Source organism: Egretta garzetta, unplaced genomic scaffold (assembly GCF_000687185.1).
Source record: "Egretta garzetta isolate BGI_Z169 unplaced genomic scaffold, ASM68718v1 scaffold118, whole genome shotgun sequence".
In the NCBI taxonomy this organism is placed as follows: Eukaryota; Metazoa; Chordata; class Aves; order Pelecaniformes; family Ardeidae; genus Egretta; species Egretta garzetta.
In genome coordinates, this window is record NW_009260484.1 from 3,236,638 (window position 1) to 3,259,453 (window position 22,816).

The following is a 22,816-nucleotide window of genomic DNA, read 5'->3' on the forward strand; positions in this document are numbered from 1 at the left end:
TATGGCACTCACTGCTGTCTAGGTAGGCTGCTTGCCTAAGGGTAAAAGAGAAGGCAGAGTCTGATCTGGCACCTTCCAAATTAGGGGCAGGGGGTTCGGGATATCCCCCGAATATCTCAAATATCACAAGATCAAAGGCTTCTCTCACATGGAAACGGGTAGCTCAGTATGCTACCTCTGTTAAAACAATTCTAAGCCACAGGGGAAAAAAAGAACCTACACCAAAACAAAACACAGGCTTGCTTAAGGGAATATTTACAGGCAATTTACAAGCAAGGAAGGCAGCTTGAACAAGCTGCCTGACCAGCCCTGCTACCTTACCGAAACTGCTGCTGGAGTTGGTGGTGCATGATGTGTAGCAGCGTGAACAGAAGCATCCCCACTGGGGGGGCGGGGAAGAAGTGATAGCAAAGAAATGGAAGTGGACACCATCATGGTCTGAGTCTCGTGCCCTGACACTCATTGCTTCTGCACCACCTCCCATCCCATTCTCCAGAGCTGGGGCAGCAGCACCGGTATATCTCCTCCCTTTGACAGCGGGGTAGAGAGATTCAGATGTAGTTTCTTCCCCCTGTTGTTGGGCAAAGTGGCAGAGGAGCAGCACTGCCTATGTGCTGATATGCTTGTACAGCTCCAAACACCATAAAGTCCAGTTCTTAGCTGATCCCCTGGCTGTATATGCTAAAATATTTTTGTTATCAGGCTTGTCACAAACAGAGGATCATGACTTCACTGAAGATCACAGACCTATGCGAAGAGAAGACAATTTTGTCCTAAATGGAACTGCAAGGATCTGGACTAGGTAGGAAAGCAGGGCTACTGATAAAGCAGTCTTCTAACCCTCAGCTTAATGCAGCTGATCCCTTCTGTTTGAAAACAGGATGCATGTTTCAGTTATAGAGTAACACCTATGATACCCAGTTATAGAAATAGCTTCCACAGCTGCCTTGTTCAAGCATTTCACCGTCCCAAGAGAATATTTCTGCAGGATGACAGACACAGTGGGTAACGCCTTGTCTTAAACTGGGCACTTCAAATATGCTACCTTCTCTGTACAACTGCTGCCGCATGGCAGTGTCCAGGAAACAGCAAGTCAGATGCATGTTTGGAATTGTTAAAAAAGATTGCCAGTCCAGAGACAAATTTTACCAGTACTTTGTACTCAAAATACGTTGAGCGTGGTGAGCATTGTTGAATTATTTCAGCAAGTTTGGGCTCCCATCCAATGCTTTTAAAAAAACCCCATTGCTAACGTGCAACATGACGGGACAGTCTTTGGCAAGGGACATCCAGGCAGTTAATTTAACTGTCACATCGGTGTCTTGTAATGGTACAGTTTTAGAGCCTGGCTCACCGCGAGCAATTAGACACCACTCAGAAGGAAGGCCATTTCAGGACTTTGCTGAAGAACCCACTGAGCCTGGAGGACTAACAAAGTCAGCAACAGTTGAAACAAGGTTAGCAAAATGGCCCGAAGCCCTTTTTATTTTTCTTGGCGAATGCGAAGGATCTGTTAATGGAAATATCATTGCTGTAAAATGTTTTTAGACTTAAAAAGACACTTGTAAGAGACAGCTTTTTCACAAAGGAACCAGCATGGGGAGCAATAGGGTGAACTTCACCGTTTGGGAAATTAAGACATGTAGACTGAACAGTGTGGCAGCACGTCGCTCAGGAGAGATGCCAGTGCTAAAAGTGGGAAGGGCAACTTTAACATAGGCCTGTGAATGGGTGTAGCAGTTTGTTTATTGGAGCAAATACCCTTTCCTTCCATCAATATTCAGTGACTAAGCATGGACTTGTACCTCAGCTTTCTCTGTATTTACTGTGACCTGGGCTACCTGACACCTTTTGAAAGAGCGTTTTGCCGTTCGTTGCCTTTATCAATTCATGAGGTTAGGGAACAGAGTGAAATTATCAGATAACCGATGTCAAGAACAAGGAAATACTTTTCTCCCTCATAAAATCAAGGTGTAGAACTTCTTGCTGCAGCAAGCTGTGGAAGCTGCAAGTACATAGCTGATTAATAAAAAGAATGATACAAAATTAATGGAAACTAGATCCACCAGCAGCTATCGCAGATAGATAGCCTGCAGCTCTGGAGGTTGTCTAAAAAAACCCACCAAAAACCCAAAAAAACCCCCACCAAAAAACCACCAAACAGTAACTGTGAGAAGGTAAGCATGCATAAACCATGGAAGGATCACTGTCGATATGCCCTCTTTCTCCAAGCATCTCCTGTTAGCCACTGGCTGATACCATGCAGTGCCCGGTGCACTGTGCATCGTCCAGGAGACGCATGAAGTGAGCAGAGCTTTGCAGGGGAAGGAATACCCAGTTACATGATGGAGAACTGCATTACACACCGACTCACAAGCAGCAACAGTCACTGCTATGACACTTATTAATATTTGAGTGCTTAACCATGTCAACTTAAATGCATTTTTGTTTTTTATGATATATATTTAAAATAGAGTAAAGAAGGGGTCTGTGCAAATGCAGACTTATTTCTGAACTACACAGTTAATAGAGATTACAGTCCAAATTTTGCTAGACTTCATGATATTCCTTCTTCCCACTCATACTTTCCTTCCAATTCTGCCTTGAAATTCAGACTGTCAATCAATTGCAGACATTTCTTATAGTCTGGATTACTTCCTGGCTTCCTGCCTTCAAACATTTACATTCCATGAGCACCAATAACTGTCCGCACAGTACATAAAAGTTTATATGTTTGAAGCGCATCATTAGTGATACTGTTTCTCCAACACCTCAGAAATCACTTTTACATCTTTTAGCCTCTGTACGTATAATAGGATTTGCTTCCTAAGTCTTTTTACTTTTCACTTTTGTATGCAAAATACTTCAGAATAACCCAACTAATAAAAAGTCCAATGATGTTAAAGGAAAACTTCGTTCTCTGCCCATCTCACCTTTTTTTTTTTTTTTCTTTCCTCCTTTTGGTTGCTGTTTGCTCTACTTCAGGACGAGAAGTCCAGCTGCTCTAAATCTAAACACTGCTCAGGACATATGGCAAACAGCAAATTGAGTTCCAGTGAACGCTGGTGAGCCATATCCTTCCTAGGTATTCACACAGGCATTCAGCCAAGCACTTTGATACTTTGCTATGATACAAGAGCACCGTCATTTCACAATGAAATCTTCGGGCTAGACTACAAAATCAAGCAAAAAACACTCAAAACAACCATAGAGGTTACTGCAGGTTGAAGAATACAATGATTTTAGTCTGGTGAGCAGTATCAGCTCAACAGATCTGAAGAAGGTCTCTAGAGACCTGCATAGCACAAAGCATCAGCAATACAATCATCTCCCATACTGGGTTGGTTTTTTTTTTTCCTCCCCTCAAATGCCTGATCCTGGTCTGGGATTGTAGCGTTGCTTCACACTTTTGAAATCCAGCTGTCAGAAGATTAGCAGCAGTGCCATTCAACTCCAAGCATACAGAGGGGTTTCTGGTACGCACAGAGCTGAGCTGCAGCACACACTGTTACTAATCTCAGAAAGGTCAAACACTTTTCTGATTAAAGGTTTTGGTTATTTACCAACCTAAGTAGACAAAAAAAAATAAAATAAAAGGCAATTGTGAGCTGTCATCTAAGCTCTTAGATTGTTTGGATGTTCTCAAGAGAATTCTCTCATGAAAAGTCCAGAAGGTCTGAGGGAAGTTGAAGGGAGTTATAATTTAATACCATCAGCCTGTCTAGAAGACATTAGGATTGTGCCTTTGCTCGAAAGAGGCATTTTAGAACATCAAACCACAAAGTAAAGGTCATGCAGCAGTACAGAATGAGGCCTTCTGGTGCACAGCATCAACATCAGGGGGTACCTAGGTCCTCCCCATGCATTTCAGCTGACCTACAAAGCTGCCAAGTCAGCTCTGTGGAAAGCAAGCAGGGGGATAGCAAAACAGCATGCACCAACTGAGCGAGGCCACCAGATTCAGCCTCCAAGCACCAAGCAGGCTCTGGCTCAAGCAGTGGAGGAGAAGCATGCTCCTGCCCACTCATTCCCATGCAAGTCAGAGCAAGTTTCCCAGAAAGGGACCAAACCATTTTTTTTTTAAACTAAATGCTTTTAATAGAAAACAAAATACAAAATAACTCTTTCCAGAAAGCAGAAATATTTAATCTCTCCAAATGACAAACTAGAACGTGCTTCTTCCGCAGATCCTTGTCGTAAATGCTGATGATTTATCTCTCAAAGTGTTCATGAAACTGATATTGCAACATTTTGAGAAGAATCCAACACTGGCAGAGCTGCCTCTGTGTACGCACAATAATTTAGTAATACTATTTTTTCCCATGTCACTTTGTGTCTCTCTCTCCCCCCGTCCCCCTCTCCCTAGACTGCCAACTTCCATTTACGGAAATACGTCTGTGAGGTGCAGTGGTGGATTGACATGCCCTGTTTCCATGAGGAGTCCAAACTTAGCTGCTTCAGTTCTATTGTGCCCTCCCTCCAGACAAGGCAAGTCATTTATTACCCTTAAAGCCACCGCCCTACCCCCACTGTCCTCCCATCCTCAAAACACAGTGCAACCAGATTCAGAAAGATTCCTAATTAATGGAACATAAATACAAATATCACAGCTAGTACCAGGAACCAAACCCAAATGACAATGCAGAGATGGGCCCCAACTGAGGTCAGATTTCCATCCCCTTACTAAAAAGAAAGATGGTATTTTCTACTTAGCTTGTCCAAAATATTCCAGAAGTGCTATAGGGAGCTGTAATATTTAGGACCACTATCACTGTAGAAAATACATAATGTTCTTTTAATAGAAGGGTCTTAAAATGCTGGTCCTCTGCAATACCAGGAAAACAAAAGCAAAACAAAACAAAAAACACTGGGCCAGTAGTTCTCCACACACTCAAGCCTCAGTTAACAGTAGGTAAGATGTGCCCATCAATCAATGCAGGACATTTAAGTGCAGGTCAGCAGCTTATCTGGTTGGCAGTTTCACTTGTCTGGACCAGGCTTTCGGCTTCCCCAAGCTACTGAATTTCCTCCCCTTTTCCCCATCCCTACTAGTAGAAGATTAGAATGTATAGGTATTTTCATCACTCCTCCTTCTTTCCTTATTCCATTCAACAGCACAGGCCTTTCTGTGGGCAAGACATTTTAAAGCATTTGCATCACTCTGGACATGCCTTTCAAGGGGGCAGAGGAAGAAAAGTGTTTCACAGTCAGTAATCTCAGCTTGCAATGGACTCTGGCATTCAATACACCCACCCACTTCCCTAAGAAAAAAAAAAAATTAATGTTCCTGATTTTCTTGTGCAATTCCAGTCACTAGAAGAAGATTACAGGCCATAAACTGTACGCTCAGTACATTATTCATTTGTCCGGTATATACACCAACCAGTTCACTGGAAGACCCATCAGCAGGGGCGTTGCAGTAAGTGTTCCGAATGTCCCAGACCCGGACTGAATTGTCCATTGATGCTGAAGCAATTAAACTACTGTCGGGGCTAAAAGTAAGGCTGGTTATGTTGTCCGTGTGCCCCCTCAGTTCTTTGTAAAGAGTTCCTGACGCCAAGTCCCACAGCTTTAGCCGCTGGTCTTCACCTGCTGATGCCAGGTACTTACCGTTGGGAGAAAACGCAAGCGCTAGCACGGGGCCACGGTGCCCGGTGAAAAGGCGCACTGAGTTGCCTTGCTGAGTGCTCCACAAGCGCACAGTTTTGTCCGTGGAGCCCGTCGCCAAGTAGTTGGAATTGGGGTGGAACTTGACACAGTCTACGTCCGCCAAATGGCCTGCGTATATTCGCAGCGGGTACGTCCGATCAAATGACCAGAGCCTTGCAGTGCGATCGTGGGAACCACTGGCAAAGTACAGGCTGCAGGGACTAATATCCAAATCCCAGACAGGATAGGCATGTCCTTGGTACAACACAGTGTTTGTAAAACTTCCGAGGTCCCAGTATCTGATGGACATGTCCTCAGAACAAGATAAGAGTCCCGAACTGTCTGAAAGGAACCTCGTGCTATACACAGGCCCACAGTGTCCTCTCAGGATCTTCATTTCCGTGCCTGCGCTGTCGTCCTCTTCCTCCTGGTCGGGGAGGAGAAAAAGAAACAAGAAAGGAAAGCATGTTTATCTGTTCAACAAATACAGGAACCACCATGAGGAAAACAGTCGGGTGTTAATACAGAGAAAGTTATTTTAGATGTGGCATGTTTTGTGCAACTCTGAGATACAAATGTTACTAGTGCATTTGCTACATGCTGAAAGTGATGGTGAGAGAAAGGCGTTATCTTCATTTTGGGTAGCCTCATGCTCACTCCAGAAGGCACCTTAACCTGGGACCGTACGCAAATAGGGAAAAAAAAAAGAGACGTATTTTATGAATTTTTTCCACTTGTTAAAAACATATGCTTATTCCCTATCCGCTCTCTACTAAACTTTTGGCTAGGATGTTGAAACAGATCTTGGCATCTGCTCTTTTGGTGTGGTCATGATTGGAAGTGAATCTCACGGTAGAGAAAAAGAAACACAGATGTCTTAAACAAAACGCAGGAGGTGGAAAGACAAAGCATATTTGACAAGCTGTCTGCTGGACATTCCTTCTTAGCCCCACATGTGAACAGAAACCCAGTACGGCCATAATATCTGTTTCTCCATGCAAGCTCTATCAGGATGCCTTCACATCCTCACCCTTCAAGAATAGCAAAAGTATGCAGCTTATTTAGGTCAAAGGATCTATTTTGGGGTAAGAGAAGATGAATAATCACAAAAAAGATGGCACTGGAAACCTTATTATCCTGTAATTCTCCAATTCGAGTACCAGGGCAGACAGTCAACAAGTAAAGGCTTTCACGTTAAAAGACTGTTTAGTGAGCTGTGCTATAATGAAAAGTAAGCATTTTCAAAATTCTACTCAAGTAGCACCTCTCAACACTCAAAGGCCACAGACTGCACGAGCTTCAACAAACTCAAGAGAGCATCCTTGCCGGACAAGCTGGTGTCTTGCTGATGGAGTGCAAGATAACCATGGCTTGGGGTGCACCTGTAGAGCAGCTCAAGACCGCCCTTCCTCAGGGCAGGCTCTGCACATCAAATTCAATCCCCTTTTGTCTGTGAGCAGCCCCTTTAACTTTTATCATTGCAAACTGGCCCATTTCCTGATGAAGGAGTGCTTCCTGCCCTGAGAGGAAACCCAATTCCCCAGGGCTGCTGGACTGCTGACAACCAGCAGAAGTTAGTGTGTCCTGAACAGCTCTCTTGGCTGACACAACATCTCCCATCCCTCCACCCTCAGGACCCACAGACAGTTTTGCTTCAGACTTGAAGGCCTGAAAGCCCTCTCCTCCAGCGGTTTCAAATCTCATGTCAGAGGTGAGCAAGCTCTGACTTAGCTAGCTCGCTGCCTTTCTCCATCTCGACTGCTAAATGTGTTTAGTGGTAGGCAGCGAGCTGTGTTTAGCAATGCTAATTCTCTTCAGTGTAGTCAGTGCCCATGGGAGTTTTATGATGCGGCTGGGAGCCAACTTCATCTCTACTACGGAGGTGAGGCAGAGAGAAGTTGCAGGCTCTAGCACGCAAAGCCCCATTCTCATTCAAATTGCTTTTTCTACCTCAGATAGAGCATTGCTTGCTGGAATCCACAGCATCTCTAGGCTATGTTACCACATTAAAGGAGAGAGGCTGATACCTGCAGCATTTTATACTATTTAATTATGACCATAAGACTCCTGCCAAGTTACCAGTAGAAGCCCATTGAAGTTACCTATATTGCACTATAGTTTCTGTAAATTCTGCAAGTCCAGGTACTTAATTTTATGCCTTCAAATTCATACTGGGCTACTTGGGCTGTCTGCAAGCACTTACTCTTTCTCTATTACAAGCACCCACTCTTCTTTCCTTGTATTACAGTAGCAGCTTATTTGACAATTCTGCCTTCTGCAGCATCCAAAACCACGCTCCTGTATGGTCACAGGTAACAAATCTTATCTTTGACTTCTGTTTGACACCCACTTAGCATAACAACTGCACACTGCTGTTACAGCTCACTGAAAGTGGTATACCTATAATGCTTCTGAGTCACTGAATTTTCCGTTTCCTCCCTATCCAAGTTAGTCTGCTGACCAGATTAACAAAGCAGCTGGAAGTGCAGCCACTAAATTACTGCCTTGCAGAACCAAGCACCATTTCTTGGTCAGATCAAGCACACTCTTCCTTACATCCCACAGCTACTACCACGTAGGTGAGCATTTCCAGCAGCTATGGAAAGGTTGCAACCAGTGTTAAAATCCACAGAGAGGCAGGGAATCCCTCTTTGTAGTATTTCTTCAGGATTCCAGTTTCACACACTGAGTATGTTTCCTGGATATAACATACCACTGGGCATCAAAACAGGTTTTAAGTATTAGGATAGAACTGAAAAACCTACCAACACTACTAAAATTAGCTAAAAAAAAAATAATTTACTCTTCAACAGTGAACACAAAATCTTCCTGAGCAAGTACAAGACTCCCAAAAATTATATCATGAAGAAAATGAAAAGAACAAAAATGTTGGTGTGTTTGTTACACAAAACACCTTCCAAATGATACACCTATGGGCACAGACTGCCCACCTCCTCAGCTATTACTTAAATCAGTAATGGGTTTTGCATGACAGTCCTCTGGACCCAGAAAAATTTACTGCTGATGCATTTAACCTTGTGAGCAGCAAACGTTACCTAGCTGACAAAAATGATCTTGATTTTCCACCCAGCATGAGCCTCAAAAAGCAACAGTGATAACCTCAAAAAAACCAAGACCAAAAAAAATCTGCCGCCTCCCCCCCCCTCTTCTTTTCTGTTTTTTAACTAGTAACAGGTTTCCCTGAGTGTCATCACCTCTCTCATCCTGCAGTGCTCTTAAGATGTCAAAAGGGAAGATCTCTTGCCTGCCTACGGTAGGGATCTCCTAGCAGGGAAAGATGAGGGAGTAGATACCATGGCTTTCTTTGCAGGACATTTCTTACTGCTCCTTCCAGAATTCCCTCCCATCTGCCATCCACCAAGGTATCAGCATCATCTCTGCTCACTACCATTTGAAGGACCACTGCCACTTCAAGTGGCATTTAAGATTCTGAGCAGAATCTTAGAAGCAGAGCTGAATGTGATCAAGTCTTAGTCTTCACAGAATTTAAAGGCTGCCACTCTTGCAGCTCAGAACAGAGAGTATTTTCTGTTGTTGATTTATGTAGTACCAGTGATGAGCATGGCAAAATTGCACAGAGACAAACAATACATCCATTTGCACAGCTGCAGAACTGCATTTTTACACTGGACCTTAAGTAAGAGAGACTATAAAGTGGCATTTGTGAGATGCTACTATAAAGAAAACAGAATTACTTTATCCCAAAATAATAAGCCTCTCCTATTTCCAAGAAGCAAAACAACACTGGTGATGGGTACTGGGATATCACACTGAGCAAAGTTGACTAAAACTACATCTAGTAGTGTAGTTGACGTTACTGACACAAAGGTTTTACGTAGATTAGGAAAAAAATATTGTTCTCTAAAACTTTTGCTAAGTCTCAACCTCTTTTTATACATATATATATACACACACAAAAAGAGTTAATAAATCCAATAGCGTAGTTTCAGTGCCACCCTGAACAAGATCCACTGAAACCAGCAGTTTTAAACTTCTATATCTTCATAAACAGAAGGACCTATTTGCTTGCAGCAAATCAGAAACCAAGCTGAAGATTAATTATTTCAGGCACTACTACTTAGATACAATATGCAAAGCTAACTACACAATACAGAAATCAACCAAAACAAAATTCAGAAACCTTAGAAGACCCAGCCAAGTTTAACATCCTCACAAGTTATTCTATAGAACTCAGTGAAGTAATGTCAAAGCACATTCAGAATTTTTGTTCTTTGTCAAAGTTTTCATCAGATTTATTGCTGTGAATTGTTGCAGTGACACTCTGAAACACAGCCCCTGTTCATGCTGAGCTGCATTACTGATGACTGCAGCCCAGTTGGGGTGATCTGGTTTGATCTGTCTTCGTATCTGTGGCTTCTACTCCCATGGCACCCAAGCGGGTGCCAGTCTGTTCTCACCTGCGACCTTGTGGGTGCCTGTGTATTTTCACTTAGGGCTCCCAGATACTGGAATTTATTCCCTTTGTAGTCAGTAGGCTTTCACTTACATTTCAAACACGTAACCAGCAGTGCATTCATGCTGGTATATCCCCCGTTAACTTTGAACTCCTGGTCAGGTCACTATTTGTTTTGTCAGTGGTAAAGTTATTCAGGGCAATGATGACTTTGATCTGTGCTGGTCTTTGACCAGTTTTTGGTTTTAGACCTGTGCATAAATACTGCAGGATACACAAAATATTAAATAGCCAATGAGAGCCATTTGTATGCAAGGTGCCGCAGCCATTTCATAATACACATACGACACGCAAGTATGCACCTATGTGCCAATAAAAGCTAACACGCACTCCTGATAACCTCGCACTATCTTACTCTTCTGTAGTCTAGAGCCAAAGGAGGTGACTTGCTGATTTCTCCTCTGTCACAGGTTATTGACATTTGGTTTCGCTGACAGGCAATACACACAGTCATGTGTCCTATGAACTCTTACAGCTTACAATGAAAACAAGTCCATAGCTCCATCTTGGGCCAGTCTGACCCATTTACCTGCTCACTCTGCAGAAAGGGTTAACCTGGGAAGCGGTGAGCAGGAAGGCAGCTGTGCTATCTCACCTGGATGCCTGCCTCCAGTTCTCAAGCTGACTAACAAAGCAATTCCTAACCATAGATCCCTTCGTACAACAAGGTCTCTGCACTCTTCCAAAATAAACAGAACCCTGCCACTAGGTATTTTTTACGAGAGGAAGAACGAACAGTGGAAAAAAGGTTGTTTCTCCTGCTAAACACTCAACACAAGAACAAATGAGGCTTTTTCTTTTTTTTTTTTTTTCCTTCAAGAGGGTAGTGATTAAACAAAGGAAGAGTCACAAATTCTGATCTCTAACCAGATAGAAGATGCTACGTGGGCAGCTGTGGTAAGAGAGGAGGAAGGGCGTGACTAGAAGGCAAAAAAGTAGAGTAAACTAGAAGATGCTATCTAGCCTGGCATGTGAAGGCACACACATCCCTGTCCCTGTCTCCAGCACTCCAGAGTGGGAAGCCTCTGAAGTTTCTACACTGCAGATTCCTTAACAGGGACATTTTGCATAATTTTTCCATGCTAACTCTTCACCTCTGGTTAAGGTGATTCCTTAAATACAGTTTTGCACTTAGGCAACCCTCCTCCTTCCTGAGGCATCAGACCAGGCTCCTTTGGCTCTTTCCTTACTTTGTCTTTATTTTCCTCTTCCTGCATCTCTCCCCTTCTGACCGGTTGTTCTGAGCTGCTTTCCTTCTAGTTTTCACTCACCACAGCGTGTTTTTACTGCCTGCACCTCCTTGTTTCCTCTTGCCATCCATCAGAAGGCTCCATGCTGCTCAGGGAAGGTAGCTTTCCCTAGTCACCTGTCTTACCTGGCTGCCTGTGTACTGTCATCTGTTCAAGGACAGCCGGAGGACGCAGATCAGCAGCTAGGACTAACAAACTATGATCCGAGCACAAACCCATTGCACCTCAGTGCAGCATTTACAACCACTGCAGAAAAGAACAAGGACAAGAGTAGGCTATAAAATTTGTGCGTCAAGGCAGACAGGTTGTGGAACACAGTCCCCTAAGACATTACTAGATACTCCACAATGCATACCCAAAATACCTCAGCAGAAAGGGTAGGGGAGGAAAAAAGGGGGATCCAGACCTCCTCATCCAGGATGTCACAAGCCAGGCGGATGCGGGACACATCAACAAGGTGGGGCTCAGATTTTAACTTCCTGGAACGCAGGCTCCACAGCTTCACACATGAATTATCGAACCCAGCAGCGAGCAGCTTGCTGTTTGGTGAAATCTCTGCAGTGTTCAGCAACTGCTCCGTGTTATAGAAGGCATAGAAACAGATGGTCGTTAAGGAAGGGGGCCCGTCCTTGACACGTTTAATGCTGTCCTGCAGTAAATCCAGCGCCGCCTCGTTCTGCAGAATGGAAGCCGGCACGTCGCTGGGTTCCAGGCCATTGCTCTCGTTGCGCGAGGAGCTCCCACCGGCGTAGAGCTGGTAGTCAGTCCTCTTGGCGGGCTGCACATCCAGGTGAATGTGCAAGGTCAGGACTTTGCACAGGGCGTTGTTGTTGTCACTTTGGAGGTAGCGAAGAAGGTAGTTGTAGCTGTCCTCTTGAAGGCGGATGACGTACTTGTTGTCCAGAAAAGCCCGGAGCTTCAAGTTGGACAGGATATCTTGAATAGTCATGGTAGTCTGCAACTGCTCAATGATATCCTTCTGGCTGGCATTCTGCAAGAACATGCCATGGAAGCGGCTGTAAAAACTGTCCACTGTGCTTTTTAGGCCATTCTGGACCATGTTCAGATGGAGGTAGACGAAGAGGGGATACAGAAGAGGCATCACTTCATGGCTGTGCTGAGAATCTGAATCTACATAAAAAATAGGAACAAACTTTGAATGATTTTTCAATCCACTTTCTCCTGGGAATAAAACAGAGCAAGGACAATTACTGCAAAAAGCCTTGACAGTGGGATCGGAGAGCAAGCAAGAGACTGTTGCTGGTGCATGTAAGCAAACCTCCTCTGTCACCTAAAGGGGATACGCAGTACCTATTACAGATCCAAGGAGAGATTTTTCAAGTCAGTGAGGTATGTTGCAAGAACCAAATGCGGAGATTTCAAAACCTTTTTAGATGTGGGCCAGCTATTAAAATACCACCTCAAACTACATGACAGCTGAATTTCTCCCCAGTATTTATAAAGCAAAACTGTGTCCTCTGTTTATTGCATTAAATGGACTTTAAAATTTACTCATTATATTTAAAACAGTATTTAATGTGTTTTAAGTCAAAATTATTTATCTAACTTGTGCAGGCCTAAACTGTAGTGGCTTTTTTTCCTCTCGGCTTCAATAAAACTTGCATGTGGTGCTTCAGATGGAACTGATTTGTCTCCAGGGGAAAGGAAGCTACAGTTCCCAAAATGTACTGCAATATGCTGTGCTCTTGTTTTATTTCTGTGCCTGTTCATGTGCACGCTTTCTCTCTCTCTCTCTCTCTCTCTCTTTCCCCCCCGCCGCCCCTTCTCTCTGCTAAGGCAAATCCCAACAGCAATTCCTAGCACACAGTGTAACACACTCGCGGTTAGGCTGTGCAGTACCTTGCAGAGACTAATCTGTGCAACAGCTCCACCCCTCCTTCACCAGCTTCTTGGGGCTGTTTCCCTCCCACATTCAGCCGGCTGCAGGGAGCTGTAAGGAGCGGAGCCCTGCTGTAGAACACCATGGCGGTGTACAGGGCCGTAACAGTGAGTTAGTGGCGCCCAAATGGTCCAAATTACTGGAACAAAATAGGCATTGCAGATCCTCAAACAGCATTGCTTCTTTTCAACTTGTTCTTCCCTCTGCCACTCACCAACGCATACCCTTCTTTTCCCTTTCCATTAGATTACTTTTCTTCTCCTGTTGAGCACCCGTCCAAGACTTTCTCCAGTCTATACTGTGCCATACTCTCTCCCATTTCAATATCAGTAACTACACAGTGTGTGTGTGATATGCAGCATATACACACGTATTTGCATACTTAGCCATCATTCTCCTTTCTGTCCCACTGAAACTGGGCCAAAGCCAGTGAAACCAGTGGTCTGTATGTAGTAAAAGCACTAAGCAGCTAGCAGCTGCTCTTTCCTCTGCAAGTGCTCTAGTTCAGAAATGCAACAAGGGGCAAGACCTCACACTGCAGTGAGGGGAAAAAGGGAAGATATGGGAAGTTGGCAGAGACAGGAACGAAGAAAATTTTCCCCATGAACATATGAAGGGAGGCTATGGGGGTGGTGTCTGCCTACCCTGGAGAAGATTAAGGGGCTATCAACTGCTGCCTTCAGTACCCATAGGACATTATGGAGGAAAAGAAGCCAGCTTCTTCTCAGAGGTGCTCAGTGAAAAGACAACAGGCAAGTTGCTGTAAGTGAAATTCTTGCCAAATCGCTCAGCCCTACAGCTGGGACACAGAGGTGCAGGTAGTGCCATCTCCACACTTTTTGATTTACAAAACCTGGCTGGACAAGGACCTCAACAACCTGATCAAACTCTGACCTTGCCCTGCTTTGAGCAGTAGGTTGAACTAGAGAACTTGAGAGTAATTCCTACATTATTCAGTGGTCCTAGTCCCCTGCCCACTCCTCAATGCCCCTGGAGGCAGGCATCGTGCCTGCCTGACAAGTTACATGCATGAACTGCTTCTGTTTCTGCAAGGGACTAAGAAATCAAAACCGAGCAAGAGAGACAAAAAAGATGCAGAGTTGACATGAACACCAAAACCATGCCTAGCACTTGCCTAAGTGGTATTTAAGCCACTGAACAGCACAGTCATACTTCTCAAAAATCTACTAAACCATGTGAATTTACCCTCAATACTAAAGTGCAATGGTATTGAACTGCTCTAGGTGGCAAGCCTAAGACTAAGGCACTATTTTCTGCCTCTGCCTTCCTCCCTCCCTTTCCCTTCAACAACTATCAGGAATATTAATCCTAGTGTTATGCACACTGGGATCAAATCCCTATGCTGGACAAATGTAGATGTACCCAAGGGCGGGAGGAGCAACAACCTCATTTTCCTTGGCGTTATTATTGAAAAATCCTATCTGCTTTCCTCTTACCACATTTGGGACTCATAGAAGAAATGAGGACATTCCCAGGAACCCCTTTTTGATTTTTTTAAAAAATAAATAAATAATCACGATTGTCTTCTGCATCACACTACGGTATGAGCATTTTTTTCCCTTCTGTCATATGCCTCCAGTCTCAAAGACGGTACAGGTAAATTTAAGGGAACAAATTCTCCCTTAGAAATCTAGGCCATCATAAAAAGAAGCCAATTATGAATCAAATTAAAACCCCTAACCTAGGAGATGGCAAAGAACTACATTCATTTCTAAGTTACCCGTCTTTCACATAAGACACTAATCTTCCTTCTTGTCCTGTATATGTATGATGTTGTCTAGAAGATTTACACATGTACAAAGGCCAAATGCTTGAACAAGAGAGGGCTAACAGACAGCTATCTACAAAAGCCAAAGGTAACTCACCACCCAGGCAACAAAAAAAAAAGAAAGAAAAAGAAAAACTAAATATTTCTAATTGCAGCAACTGAAATCTCAAAACTCGAAATCAAACACTTGTTAGAGACATGATTTTTAATTTTATTATACTGTCTTCTACTAATTGAAATGACAAAAAAATCAGCTACTTTCCTCTTCCTTGCTTCCTGATATTTACCTGTGAGAAAATTGCGTAATCGTCCAAATTGTACTTCATATTGCTGTGGCTCCGCCAGGCAGGGAGCTGCAGACACAACATTGGCACAACCAGATTCAGATTGGACTGTGAAATAAGATAAGTAAAATTAGGTAAGGATTTAAGGAATTTTGCATGTATGTCTGGAAACGGAGCTTCTCATTAAACCCAAGGTAATGCAGCCACCAAGGTGACATTTTCGTCTTTCAAACCATTCAGGGATGACGTAGTCCGAAGCATCTAGACGTGGCATTAACAACCTAAACAGATCATGAATAAGAAAGTATACTGAAAGCTTAACAAAACCCCTAAAAAGCTCAGTAACTCACCTGCTCTCCCCAGAACACATTTTAAAGTTTTTAAATATAACCTTAAGTTCCTGAGAAACTCAAGTGTAACACCATCACGGATCCTTCACAGTTTTACAAGATAGTCAGCAGTTTTACTACTTTGCACTCAAGAAAAGATGACAAAACGAATCTACAACTTTCTCCAAAACCAAGTTTCTTTTTCAGTGGGACCCACCACCCGTCATGGACAGAAGGTCTGCAGTGATACTACCTCAGAGTCTCAAATTCCCTGCCCCAGTCATTATCATTTACTACAAATTATAATCGTTATAATTTACTAGTCTCCCTGAGGTGGTGGTGAAAACACACTGAATCTCTAAGCAAACAAACACTAGTTTTTAATCAAAATGTGTCCTGCTCCCTGCGGATTTTAGGTTAAAGGGCAGCTGGTATCTGACCACAAACCCAGCTGTTAAGAGTCTCCTGAGATGGTATTAAACTTATTTTCAGAACCAGTACCAGTAACTCTGGTAAAAGTGGTTCTGAACTATTTAGAAAGGGAACAGGCTTTTCTTTCTCTGGCACCAAACATTTGGTCTTTTGCTAACCACTCAAAATTTGACAGAGGACTTTGTGCAAGTTTACAAACCAACATACCCTAAACATATACAAATATCAGTGATTACAAACTCAAGTTACACAATTTACCTGTCTAAATTTTAACTAATATGTTAATTCATCTGCTCATCTAAGAAAAGCACAACAGGGCAAGGAGTTATGCTCTGTTTTCCCTTCCTATTCTTTTTTCAATTCATAACTATCTTCCCCTCCACAAAACATTTTTTTATTACTCTCACTTTCAACTCCTTTGACTTCTTTCAGTCTCCCCCGCCCCGCACTGCTTTCCATCCTCTCTTTTTGCCTTCCTAGTCCTGACTGATCACTGTTTGTTCCAACATTTGGCTCAGGCACAGAGGCGCAACTCGGCCCTGGAAGTCTATGAACAACATCATCAAATTTTCACATGCTAAGGAGAGATAGGCCAGCCTCCAGCTCATCTCAATGCTTCTAATTAGAAAGAGATCAGCACATGGTGTGCAGGCAGCCTGTCACTACTCTCCCCTCTCTCTCGTAAGACACAGGTCTATCTTCACGGAGTTTATGGCAATATGGGAGGTATGTTTACCAACCCTCCAGGGCAAGCGGAATTCAGCTTCAGAATCAGAGAGCTGGGCTGTGCTTATCATCCCCTCATGGGATAAAAAAACCAAACACAGATTCCAGCACCAATACCCTATCTTCATCAAATCAGTTTTGAAATAAACAAATATAACCCGTTGAAAGGTACAGATACACTGCGTTTTCTACAGCTTGCTTGCTTCAGAAACTCAAAGCTGGTCAGAACTCCAAGGCTCACATGCTGGTATTACTTAATGGCTAGAGTAAACAACTCTGCTATTCAGACTCAAAATTTAATACAATCAATATTCAGCATAAGAAAGTAAACTGCATGCACGCACATGTAACTCAAAATTCTTAGTGACAGTTTTCACTGTCACACATACTATTAATTGCAAAAGCAAAGAAAAACAAATATGAAGGCCTGTCTTTTATGCTGTGTCACAGGGCTATGTACAAGGGTCAAGTCTTCACACAGTTCTGGTGGCCTTGTTTCAGTAGGAATGGGAATAACTTGCCACCTTGCTTGTACCATGCAAGCACAACTTAATGCCCTTGGCTTTATGAAGTGCTCCCTCCATGCCACCTATTTAACTTTCTCTGTATAAACAACTTAATTCCAAAATGAGGATGTACTTCATGCTTCAGAAAGAGGGAACATCATCTTTGGCTACCTACCCTGGAGCAGTCTGAGTGGGCAATCATTATGCCTCACTGTTTCAGTAATGATGCTAGAGCTTGTTCCCTTCAAAAAAAATGGTAAATGAACCCTATATACCAGACAGTTATAACAAGCTCAAATTCTAATTCTTCCCCTTCCTAAAACTTTACACCAACCAGAACTACAAAAGGGGTCAAGAGCTCAACTGACTCAAAACAAGAGAGTCAATTTTCACACATATTTTTCTCCTGGTGGAAAAGAAACACATGCTATATCCTTCTAATACATCAATAAATCTACCATAGTTTCTTTTCCACCTTACCCAGTGGTTTTAAGAACATCTACTGGAAACATCTGCTCCTCGACTTCACTTCCAGTAATTGCAGCCAGCTATGCGACCTGATAGCAAATTCAAAGGAACTCACCCCTCACTCAGGGATATGGACAGCGGCCTCCTGGTCTTGCATGTTGGCTACGAGCAGCATTGCTTCCAGCTAACAAATGCTACTGTAAACACTGTTTCACAGCAATTGATTCCTCTTTTACATGAGTGTGATGATGTATAATTTCACATTATTTCAGATAGTCCTATGTGTTGACAGTATACTTACGGGCAACATTAGAGGAACCCATTCCTTAAATCACTCATTCTGTTCACAAATATTCTCCTAGTTTTCTAGAGAAATACAAGATAGTCACAAGGAAGCTCTGTCCTGCATTTTACTGCAGATGCAATCAGACAGCGCACTAGATAATCTCATCTGGGCTCCCTTTCCTACAAGAGGTTGGACCAGATGATCTTCTGAGGTGCCTTCGAACTTGGAATGTTCTACGATTCCGTGAAAACAGAGCCTTACAGATATAGCAAGTACATGAAGCAATGGAGAAGGGCTCAACTGAAAATACTCTGGAAGATGACAAAAAGAGACGCTGAGATAAAACTGAGAACCAAAACTATTTAAAACAAAAAAACAGAGGACACTCTTCACTGTGAAAGAAGTAGTCACAGAATCGAAGACAGAAGTAAGCAACTCTCCCATTTATACAGACTGGTTAAATGTCAAACAAAAGAAAAGAGCTGAATAGAAAAAGCAAGGTGAGTTTTTTTAAGGAATGAGCAAAGACATCTCAAGACAAAAATATTTGATCGCTTTCTCCAAACATAAAGCAATGCAGGCTTTAGCATCTGGTCAGTTTTTATTCAGTTTGCCAAACTATGACAACTGCCGCCAAAAGTATTTTCAGCCTCTGTTGTCACAATAAGTGCAAGCTGGGTTTTTCTTTTTCAGCAGTCATTCACAGAACTGCAGCATACTCACTGAGCACTTACTACGAGCATGTTTGACAAGAAGAAGTAGTAAGCAGCTGAATGCATGAGAGCAGACCATTTTCAGTTCTAATGAAAACGGATGACTAAGTTCTGAATCACCAGCCACAAAACCCTTGCACGGGCAAGAAGATACAGACTTACAAGAAATTTAGTAATAACATTTGGTGGAAGATTAGTAAAAAGACAAAACCCAATCACACACTCATTCACACTCTTTACCGAAACGTTTTTTTTTTTCCTGTGCGATACCACATACAAATGGAAGGGCTTGCAATCCAATTAGTCTCTCCTACTTCAGATACTCTGGTATGGATTGGTCCCTGCTTCTAATTCCATTTCAACACTGACCTTTCTACCCACCTCTCCTGTAAAATCTCCCATCAAAAACAACTCAGCATTTTACTTTGGTTTCATTCCTTCCCCATCTCCCCCAGTATTATTTCAGGGAGTTGCAACAAACTTCCGATAGTTACTCTGAAAACAACAAGGAAATGAAAACTACTAAGAAGATGTAAGTTACTTCTAGTAACGAAATATTACCCAATTTCCTTCAGGCCCCTGAGAGAGTCAGCCTGGACATTCACCCACAAGTCACTCATCTTTGGATTGTAACTATGGCAAAAACTCTAGACATGGGAAGAGCTATTTTGGCATCCAATCTTATCTAGCTACAAAGCAGGGTTATACAGCAACCAATGTTCTGTCAAATCAAGTTGTATCACAAGTAACTAAGGTCTCCACCACTCCTAGCCTGGGACACTGTCACAATCTAAGCAGTTTCATTAACAGAGAACACTTCCTCCTTGCATTTTCACCCAAAGGTCAGCCCAGTATTTTCTATTACTTTTACAAGTAAATTTCATCTCTTTATAACCTCCACATTGCTTGCAATCCTTTCAACATGTGTACATGCTCAAGCAGTAGCATAGTTTGTTGTAACAAAAATAATAATTACAATGAAGACTGTCACAAACAGGATTCGAAAAGCATGTAGTGTAACAGGAATAAGTAGCCTTTAAGGAAGAGGAGAAAGGGGAATGCAGGGAAATAAACTGTATCATCCACTGAAGGTTTGGGGTTTTTTCTGGTGTGTGGTTTGTTGTTTTTTTTTTTTTTCCCCTCCCCCCAAGTCACAGAGCTGAGCTTTCACAACTAGAAAGCTAACTAGGCCAGAGAAAGAAACAGCCTGTCTCGCTTCCATTTCACATGATATAGCTCTCCTGGAGTAGAAAGGTACAACAGATTTTCCTGCTTTTACTTAATTCCTCATCTAGGTTCTTCTCACCTCTGTCCCAAAGCACTGCCACTCACCAGACTTCATATTCTTTGGGATACAACATAAGCATTCTCCACTACCCTGACCTGGTATTTCAGCCTGCTGTTTCACTGACCACGAATCTCACCTTGTTACACTTTCATCCACGTTTTCATTCCTCAAAAGTTCTTAAGTCGTGCCAACTTCACACTGGGAAATTCCTTTATTTCAAAAGGAGAGCAGTCCGTATGTGCAGACAAATTCATGTAGTTACCAATATACATACTCACACTTGTCACAACTCTGCCAAGAAGCACACATGGAAAATATGATAGGATTACCTGTGAGATTAGCTGCCATCTCTTCAGCAGTCTGACACAGCCTCAGCCCTTGTTTTAGGGGACCTTCTGAGTCCACATACTGACGGCGCTTGAGGTAGCAGGACACTGCCATCTGAATCTGTTCTGTGCGTACGCGTTTCATGACCTCAAAAGAAAAGAAAGAGACAACGAGGCTCTTACCATGTAGGTATACGCTAAGATCAACATACACCATAGCTGTATTAAAACTGATGGAAGACAAACAGCTCAGTAGTTTCATTGCTTAAGTCAAACAACTTCTTTACCGAAGTATGAAACAAAACCTGTAGGCATTTGCCTCTCAGTACTAAGGCATAACTAGGCACTTTGAAACAGATCCCTGAAGATATTTTGCTGCCTAATTCCACTAATTTCACTGAGGAATCAAAAATACTTTTGAGGATTCTGGAGTAAAACTGCAGTGGTGAGCTGAAGCATTTGTTTTTGATAACAATAACTCATAAAAAGGGAACGTTTCTCCTCCTTGCTTTTTTACAACAGCAGTTCGGGTATTCTTCAGCCATTTTCTGATTCCTCTGCTTGACCAACCAACAAAACAATTCCAGAAGAGTGAAGGGAATGAGAAATGAATATGCAAAGAAGGAAACCTCAGAATCATAACACTTTAAATAGCACACCTGTCTGGGGAGTCCAAGAAGCAATAGCTTATTGCTGGAACTTAAAGGTTAGAGCCGGACTTCTGGCACTTCAGTCAGGTAAGTTCCCAGAAAAAAACCCAGGGAAATTAAAACAAAAGCAGAGGCTTCAGCCTTTTCCACCTGCCCCATTTATCTAAACCTCCCTCCTATGAAAGCTTAAAAAAAAAAAATCCTTTGAAGTTTCCTTTATATAAATTTTGAAAGCCATCCTCACAAACACCACTTTTCCCCCTTGCAAGAACTGTATTTCCAACAAAATGGTAGCTTTAAAAATATGATCATAAATGAGCATTTTCTAATACCCATGCACACTTTAATGCTTATCCCAGTTGTTAGAACAAGCAACCCTCTGTGAAGTTCCAAACGGACGGGAAGCAAGGTTAAACACATACATGGAATGGCAAACCCGAAGTATAGCTTTGGCAAAAAAAAAAAATTCCATTTGTTCTCGCAGGCGAAACAACTGTTTGAGGGTGGGGAAGGGGGCATCAACAGGTGTGGAGTTTTCAAAGCATTTCCAGATAGACCCATTCAAATAATTACTTTCAACCACAACTTTTTCCGCTCCAAAAGCAAACTTCCTTTTCATCTTCCTTGCAATTAAAGAAATTATATCTGAGACTTACACTATCTCAAATACAACGCTTTTTCTGCTGCACAAATCTGTAGGAAGGACAGAATTCTAACAAAGGCCATGAAGAAGGGTGGACACAGGGACAGACCAGCATCTTAGCACTCTCCTAAAAACCACCCCTAAGCTTCGCAGCGTATTACATGATCATTCTGCATTTCAGCTAGCAGTATGGACTCACGCACAAGTGACTTGCCCAGGTCCACACTAAGGCCTCTGCATGCAGTCTGCCACACAGCTTAGGTTTGGGTAGCAACTTAATTATATTTGAGACGCTCTCTTAAGATGCTTACTTTGCGTCCAGAAATCATGTTGGAGAGTGTGCATTTAGATTGTTGCATTTGGTTTATAATCCAAAAGAAACTCACACCCAAAATGGCATGGAACAGATTCAACTACATGTTTCTGAAATGGTTTCAGCCAGTCAGAGCTGTGCAAATCGGCCTCAGGTCTGTGGTTCAATTGCAAAGAGAGAGCATCTAGAAATATCCTTGCCCATACTTTTTCACTTCAGTTACAGCATCAATTTGTGCTAGGTTAGATTTGGCGAGAAAACCCTTATTCATTATGGCGCAGCATGCACATACAGATAATTCCTCGTAAACTCGTAATGGATTGGAAAAAACGAAAACCAGTGTGTGAAAGATGCAGAACTCCAGAGGATCCTTTGAAGTGGCAGTGACAAACAAGAGAAGCACAGAGATCAGCCTTTTCAAGCTGCTGAACGAGCACATGACCAACAGAGAAAATGGTCACTTTTAAATGATAGACAAAAAAGCAGTAGGTCAACCAGTAGCCTCAAACTCTAACATCAGGATTGGACATTTTATCAGCAAGAGAGAAGGGGCTGGGCAAGGAGCAGTTGCTGGCAGCTGATTCATATCTGAGCTTTTTCACGGCTTTGGGGTAACAGGGAAGCCCCCGTTTCTTCAGCCAAGATGAGCTACGTGGAATTTGCAGCTGCTTTATGCAATCTGCAGTTTCTTGCTCCCTTCTCATACCTTGTATGCTTCGCCCAACAGTCACAGTAGTGGGGTGTTACGAGCAGTATCACAAGGAGATCT

The 22,816-nt window shown here is 42.7% G+C and overlaps 1 protein-coding gene across 2 annotated transcripts in view; it reads right to left on the reverse strand.

Moving 5' to 3' along the window:
* Positions 1 to 4,129: 4,129 nt before the first annotated feature.
* TAF5L (TATA-box binding protein associated factor 5 like) overlaps positions 4,130 to 22,816 on the reverse strand; it is a 20,634-nt gene continuing 1,947 nt past the window's right edge. The window contains exons 1-5 of one of the 2 annotated variants that reach the window (XM_009644148.2): positions 21,101 to 21,961; positions 20,445 to 20,589; positions 15,371 to 15,475; positions 11,801 to 12,525; positions 4,130 to 6,076 (exon numbers count right to left, since the gene is read on the reverse strand). In XM_009644148.2, coding sequence (XP_009642443.1) covers positions 5,279 to 6,076; positions 11,801 to 12,525; positions 15,371 to 15,475; positions 20,445 to 20,586 — 1,770 coding nt within the window. In that variant the 5' untranslated portion in view covers positions 20,587 to 20,589; positions 21,101 to 21,961 and the 3' untranslated portion in view covers positions 4,130 to 5,278. Of the gene's footprint in view, positions 6,077 to 11,800; positions 12,526 to 15,370; positions 15,476 to 20,444; positions 20,590 to 21,100; positions 21,962 to 22,816 lie in introns of those variants that run through there. The other variant, XM_035899700.1, reaches the window with a different exon arrangement.